General features: G+C 38.5%; 1 protein-coding gene across 1 annotated transcript; it reads left to right on the top strand.

Annotated features, from left to right (window-relative positions):
* Window positions 1–5,976: 5,976 nt before the first annotated feature.
* On the top strand, window positions 5,977–7,386 carry LOC136846305 (uncharacterized). The gene has a single exon (XM_067117107.1). It carries the CDS (start codon window positions 5,977–5,979, stop codon window positions 7,384–7,386), a length of 1,410 nt encoding a protein of 469 aa, XP_066973208.1.
* The last annotated feature ends 328 nt before the right edge of the window (window positions 7,387–7,714 follow it).

The raw sequence follows: 7,714 nt of genomic DNA, 5'->3' as shown, positions 1-7,714 counted from the left end.
CAAAATACTATTACTCACGCTAGGGCACGTCACTAGGCATTGCTAAAGGGTAATCTTTGGCAACATGACGTAATACCCTGTCCTTAGTACGCTGAGAGCGCATTCTTGCTAAAAAACAAACCTCAGATTTTTTTTTTATTATTCCAGGGTCACGGTCAGGGAAGGTCTTGGCAGAAACATATAGCCTATCCTTGATGCAAAATGTCGTGACGTCATTGACCAGCAGGATCCGTACTGCTAGCACATCTTAAGCAAATTTACCTTTATGGAGTGTTTATTTTTCTCTGTCCTCCCTTGTCCGTTGGTCTCCCCTTTCCACTTTATTGCCTGTTCCTCTTTAGACTGCTTGCTCTTACGTTCCTCTGGGTTACTAGGTTGTTTTAAGATGTATACAGTATGTATGTAGTATGTATGTTATATATATATACACACACACACACACATATATATATATATATACATATATATATATATATATATATATATTATCTTTATATATATATATATATATATATATATATATATATATATATATATATATATATATATATATTTCTTAATTTTTATAAGGTATAAAACTCGGCGAGAACCTTCGTTAAATTGTCCCTCACCAGTGGGTTCTCGTTGTATCATAAAATGCTAAATTAACGGCATGCCTGTGTAAAAGACATTGTGTTTCTTTCCTAGTCATATTTACCATTTCCATTATCAAGAGTTAATTTAAGACCACAGATCCCCAAGCTTCACCCTCGGTGAAGATATATCTTTTTTAATGAGTATACTCACGCATATTAAATTAGAAAAGTGTATTCACTCTCCTGTTACTAATGTTTCATCTGAATAATAATAATAATAATAATAATAATGTTTCATGATATTGTTAGGCCACGGTTAGAATGGCGTCTGGTCACCCATCGTAAGTTTCCTATGAGCAGAGAGGCTATGAAACATTTTGATGTATCATCACTATTGTTAAAAATGTTCATTTGAAAATAGTTCCTAGTGTTACACACGTCTGTCTCTCTCTCTCTCTCTCTCTCTCTCTCTCTCTCTCTCTCTCTCTCTCTCTCTCTCGGCAGTGATATGGAGGTCTTTCCGACACTGATATTTTATCTTAAGGAATGAACCTCTCTCTCTCTCTCTCTCTCTCTCTCTCTCTCTCTCTGGCCTGTGGTATGGAGGTCCTCCAGTGATATGGAGGTCTCTGAAGATTCTTCTTGACACTGATATTTTATCTCTCTCGGCAGTGATATGGAGTCTTAAGACACTGATATTTTATCTCTAAGGAATCTCTCTCTCTCTCTCTCTCTCTCTCTCTCTCTCTCTCTCTCTCTCTCGGCCTGGCCTGTGGTATGGAGGTCCTCCAGCTGAGTTATTTTTTCTTGAAAAGGTTCATTCGAAGATAGTGCTTCTTGTTACACCTCTCTCTCTCTCTCTCTCTCTCTCTCTCTCTCTCTCTCTCTCGGCCTGTGGTATGGAGGTCTTTCCAACAGAGATATTTCATTTTAAAAATGTTCATTCAAAAACAGTTTCTCGTGTTATACCGCTCTCTCTCTCTCTCTCTCTCTCTCTCTCTCTCTCTCTCTCTCTCTCTCTCTCTCTCTCTCTCTCTCTCAGAGGTATTTGATAAAGGACGTGAGGGAGAAAGTCATCGCCTGGAAACGAGACAAGAGGCTTTCGGGATTTAATGATGTTATCTTCAGGTCAACATAATGGCGGGATTATTAGGCCTGAGACGAGCTGATGAAAACACGATTTTTTGTTTTTTGTCTTGTTTTGTTCATCTCTTGTGCAATAAGAGATTATTTTTTCCCCTTTTATTTGTGACAGCGTCGACACAGAGAGGAAGAATTGTAATGATTATTATAATAATAGGGTGGTGAATATATACAAGGGAGAGAAAACCCAATAATAATGATAATAAGAATAATCAGATGACGAATAGAGATGAAGCCAATGAATAATATATTATTGGTGATAATAATAATAAAAATAATAATAATAATAATAATAATAGTAATAATAATAATAATAATAGCGGTATATTTTTAAAAATAGGAGAATCGTAATAAAACAAAGGTATTATTTTTTTTTATTAGTCTTAGAGCTCTATTTAGTATTTAGTTGCATCTTAGGCAGAGTATTTTCTGCAGTTATTCACCCAGTTTACGACACAATTAATCACAAGATCTTTTCAATCAATTTTTGGATATTCTTGCATCAGACCTCATAATATTCCAAGAATATACATTCCAACCACCGCAAACTACATACCAAGCAACCTCAGTAACAGCAATAGCTTTTATCATCAATAAAAACTCTTGACAGTCTAAGATGAGAAATATCGGCGGTAATACTGATTTTAGTCGAAGAAAAATTAAAGAGGTCCAATATTATAATAGGATAATATTGTTCAAAAAACGTGGTGATAAAATCGGGAATTTTATTATCGTCTGGTCATTAGATACTATTTCTTAAGCGAGTATTGAGCTGTAAGATGAACATTTTGGAAGCAATTGAACACTGAATAGCATTACAAACATGTCTATCACAGACAGACTGATAGGTAGATAAATAGATAGACAGATAGATAGTGATAAGAGATTCCTTAGTATCCACGAAGAGAGAGAGATTGAGGAATTCCATGTTAAGTCGTGGTTCTTAGTAAAACGAGCTTCAGTGTTTTTTTTTTATTATTATTTTTGAGTCTTTCCTCGAATTCCATGTGCCATAATTTCCGAAAAACCTTTTCAGTTTTTTTTTTCTGTTTACAGTAGCCTGTTACTTTTTACCTAAAGTGTTTGCGCTCCTGCATTTTCCATCTTCATTTGACCTTCTTGAACAAAGAGTAAAAAATATCTACTTATTTTGTTCCTAAACATGTATATATACTGTATATATGTATATATACACATATATATATACAGTATATATATTTATATATATATATATAAATATATTAAATATATATAATATATATACATATATATATATAAAAATATACATTATTTATTATTTATATATATATATATATATATATATATATATATATGTATATATATACATATATATATATGTATGACTGAATCACGAAAATATGGAACGTGATGAATATATAAATAAAGATAAAGATAAAATCCACGAAGGAATGGAACACTGGAGTGCTGCGAGGCCTTTCGACGCTAGTCCTTTACTTAGCAGCCTGCTAAGTAAAGGACTAGTGTCGAAAGGCCCGCAGCACTCCAGTGTTTCTGTTTCTTGTGGATTTTATCTTTTCTTTATATATATATTTTATATATATATTATATTTATATATATATATATATATATATATATATATATATATATATATATATACATACATACATACATACATACATACATACATACATACATACATACATACATACATACATACATATACATATACATATACATATATATATTATTGTCACCTTTCTCCCACATTTCCATAATCCTTCTATCATTCAGAGGAGGAGGAGGAACTGTCACCATCTAAATAGAAATTCAATAAATATTTTCCTTTTCCTTCTTCAGCGATATTGCTATTTCCTTACAGTCAAAAGGTTTTCAGAAATCTTCATAAAACAACTTCCTCTTATCACAGATTCTCAAAGCTGGTTATTTTAGGCGTGATAGCAGTTAGTGGTGGATAAAGTGATGAAAAAGTGAACAAAATGTCAGTCGGCTGAACTTAGGTTCAACTTGGATATCATTTCAGAAAGATCATTTCACAAGTCACGAAGTTGTCTCAGGACAGCTCCATAAACAACGCCATGTCGCCCAGTGATGTTTAGTTAGATATACATAACTGTACTTCCAACGTAAACATGAACCTTAAATTATCATTATTATCCTTTGCTGTCATAATTCCACCCTTTGAGAGGGATTTCCTAAAAGTGAAGGTAAGCTAAAATAGATTATGTTACGCTGGTAACTGACATCGATGTGGGTCCATTCTCGCATTTGGCGTAAAGGCATTTTTAATCTCGAGAAATCCCTTCCACCCTTCCATACTTCGAGTAGCACTCCAGCCAACCAACCCGGAAGTTTAATTAAGGAACCACCCCAGCGTCCTTGGAACGCTTTGCCCAACAGAATGCGACCTTTGTCCTGAGCTATAAATCCTCGCTATGACTCTTCTTCTTCTTCTTCTTCTTCTTCTTCTTCTTCTTCTTCTTCTTCTTCTCTTTTTATCTCGTGACTGAGCTGCTTCCTTTACAGACCTGACCTTGTGGCTGTCCAATTCTTTTGGGGCGTTTTCACGACCTGATGAGTTCCTCATAATCTCATTTCCGAGGTCAAAAAGGGTCAAATTCCTCATGAAGATGGTCATGTGACGTCATAAGCTCATTGACGAAGTGTCTTGGATATAGTCACGCCACAACACCGAGTGGCAAAGTATAGTTCACAGACAATTTGAAGAATACAGTATAATTTAAAAGAGTTTGACTGATATAGTAGGCTATAATTTACAAAGATTTTGAGGAGTAGAGTATAATTTATAATGAGTCTGAGGAACAGAGTATAATGTACAAGGAGCTTGAGGAATACAATATATTTCACAAAGAGATTCGAGACGCCTCGCCCCAAGGATTCGATAACGTAGAAATTTAATATCTATGAAATTTATACTTACAGTCAAGGAAATAACAACCACCATAAGATACATTATTGGCGCTATCACAAGACATTGTGGATTCTAGAAGATTAAATGACTGATTTTGTTATCAAAATGGCTTCACACAGCAATGAGGGTATTACTGTTATCAAGAGAAATGTGAGAATGGTTTTGTCTCTTATCTTCTTGAAATTAAACAGTTTATCTGCCTGTTTGGTGGCGGGATTATATGTATGGAATTTTACAAACATTTCAGCACAGACTGCACCTTGCCACTTGTAACAAATGATTCGATTTTGGGAGAGGTAAGAGCGCATTTTGTGGGAGAGACATGAATAAATGTTTTTGTGAGGAAAGCTCAGTCTTGGCTGAGGTTTGCGGTCTCCAAAATTTAAAGTTTTACATCACCTTTTCATTAACGACAAAGTGTAATGATTGGTAAATGAGATGGATGATGTTTTTGTGTACACCGAGCAATGGATGCGCTCTTTGCAGAACAAACGGAAATATTCCGACGGAAAATAAATCTGGGAAAATAAGATCACCAAACGCAAAGGAAACTGTCATTGTCATCATCACAAACATCATTAATAGAAACATAACAGTAACATCAACTACAACAACAACAATGGAAATTATGATAATAATGAAATTCTAATAATAATGATAAAGAAAAATCCTCTTCTTTGGTGAGTTTGCCGAATGATACTATTATCAACAACTTAAATAATAATAATAATAATAATAATAATAATAATAATAATAATAATATGTTTAATTTAAAATCATAAGGAATCGCTAGAAAAACAGAGAAACTAGTATATATCAAACTCTGCTGATCCAGCCATAATTAAATAAAAATGTTTACAAGAGGGTCTCCTTTCTAGCTAATAATAACAAAAATCATTATTATTATTATTATTAAACGAAGTTCAGCAAGAACAGCAACAAGACCTAATAATAATAATAATAATAATAATAATAATAATAATAATAATAATATCATCATAGGAACACTGGGCACGATCCCAAGATCCCCTGAAATGAAATCTGGAAAAACTAGATGCGGAAGTAGCTCCAGGACTCATGCAGAAAAGTGTGCTACTAGAAACAGCACACATAGTGAGAAAAGCGATGGAGTCCTAAGGAGGCAGGATGCAACCCGGAAACCCACACAATAAAAAAACCACCCAGTCGAATAGGATGACTGTGATAGACCAAAAAAAGAAAAATGAAAAATAATAATAATAATAATGCTTCAATTTCTACTCTCGACGTGCCTTTAAAATCTGAATTAGTCATTATAGAGGTAGTTTGTTTAACCTTGAGTGACGATGCCATGCAAGAAAATAACGAAGTCTGTGTACATAGTCCTTGACATCTCTAAGGGAACATCCTCTTGCGTTCTTAACATCCTTCTGACCGGATGTTATAAAGGTCACTCTGAGCCCCCAATCCCACCTCCAACACACCTTCCCCCTCCAACATCCCTTCCCCCCTCCAACACCCCTTCCCCCTCCAACATCCCTTCCCTCTCCAACGTCCCTTCCCCACCAACGTCCCCCTCCAAAACCCCTTCCCCCTCCAAAACCCTTCCCCCTCCAATCCCTTCCCCACTCCAATGTCCCTTCCCCTCCAACACCCCTACCCCTTCCCCTCCAACGTCCTTCCTCCAAAACCCCTTCCTCCAACATCCTTCCCCCTCCAACCCTTCCCGCCTCCAAAACCCTTCCCCTCTCCAACATCCCTTCCCCTCCAACACCCCTTCCCCTACAACATCCCTTCCTCCAACAACCCCTTCCCCTCCAACATCCTTCCCCCTCCAACGTCCCTTCCCCTTCAACACCCCCTTCCTCCAGCACTCCTTCCCCTCCAACACCCATACCCCTCCAACATCCCCCTCCATCATCCCTCCAACACCCTTTCCCCTTCAACATCCCTTCCTCTCCAACACCCTTCCCCTCCAACACCCCTACCCTTCCAACATCCCTTCCCTCCATCATCCCTTCCCCTCTCCAACATCCCTTCCCTCCAACATCCCTTCCCCTCCAACACCCCTACCCCTCCCAACATCCCTTCCTCCATCATCCCTTCCCCTCTCAAACATCCCTTCCCCCTCTAACACCCCTTCCTCCATAACCCCTTTCCTCCAACACCCCTTTCCCTCCAACACCTGTTCCCCCTCCAACACCCCTTCCTCCTCCAACACCCCTTCCCCCTTCCAACATCCCTTCCACCTCCAACACCCTTTCCCCTCTCCAACGTCCTTTCCCTCTCCAACATCCCTTCCCCTCCAACACCCCTTCCCCCTCCAACACCCCTTCCTCCTCCTTTCCCCTCCAACACCAACATCCAACATCCCCTCCTCCAACACCCCTTCCCCTCTCCAACATCCCTTCCCCCTCCAACACCCCCTTCCCCTCCAACACCCCTTCCTCCTCCAACATCCCTTCCCCTCCAACACCCCTTCCCTCTCCAACATCCCTTCCCCAACACCTCCCTTCCCCCTCCAACATCCCTTCCTCCAACATCCCTTCCCCCTCCAACACCCCTTCCCCTCCAACATCGCTTCCCCTCCAACATCGCTTCCCCCTCCAACATCCCTTACCCCTCCAACACCCCTTCTCCCAACTCAAGCCCCTCCCCCACTCTCCTACCTCAAGATCATCTTCAAATTCTCTTCATATCTATTCTTTATCTTACCTTCAGATTATATTCGTTATTATGATAAGTTTTGTTCTTAAAATCCAAAATGTCGCTCATTTCTCCGTAGAGGGGCATTGCTGTCAGTGCACCTCACGTGGTGTACTGTAGGCAGTATTAAAGGGTCTTGTCAATGTCCCTTGGGCCACTAGTTGCAGATGCTTTTTAGCATTGCAGCTTCCTTTCTTCTGCTTTACTGTTCAACCGCTCTAACTATTACTTGGTGCAACTGTGGGGTTTTCTCCCGGTTCCCCCTTGAGACCCTTGTACTGTACTTCATCTGTTTGATTTACTGTGCCTCTTTATCTTGCTGTCCACCCCCTCCAACTCCCTCTTTTCATGGCCTTCAGCGCTGAAGGGCTGAAAATG

Source organism: Macrobrachium rosenbergii, chromosome 15, assembly GCF_040412425.1.
Source record: "Macrobrachium rosenbergii isolate ZJJX-2024 chromosome 15, ASM4041242v1, whole genome shotgun sequence".
Classification (NCBI taxonomy): Eukaryota; Metazoa; Arthropoda; class Malacostraca; order Decapoda; family Palaemonidae; genus Macrobrachium; species Macrobrachium rosenbergii.
The sequence above is the reverse complement of the archived record's forward strand: the minus strand, read 5'-3'. Positions and strand labels throughout refer to the sequence as shown.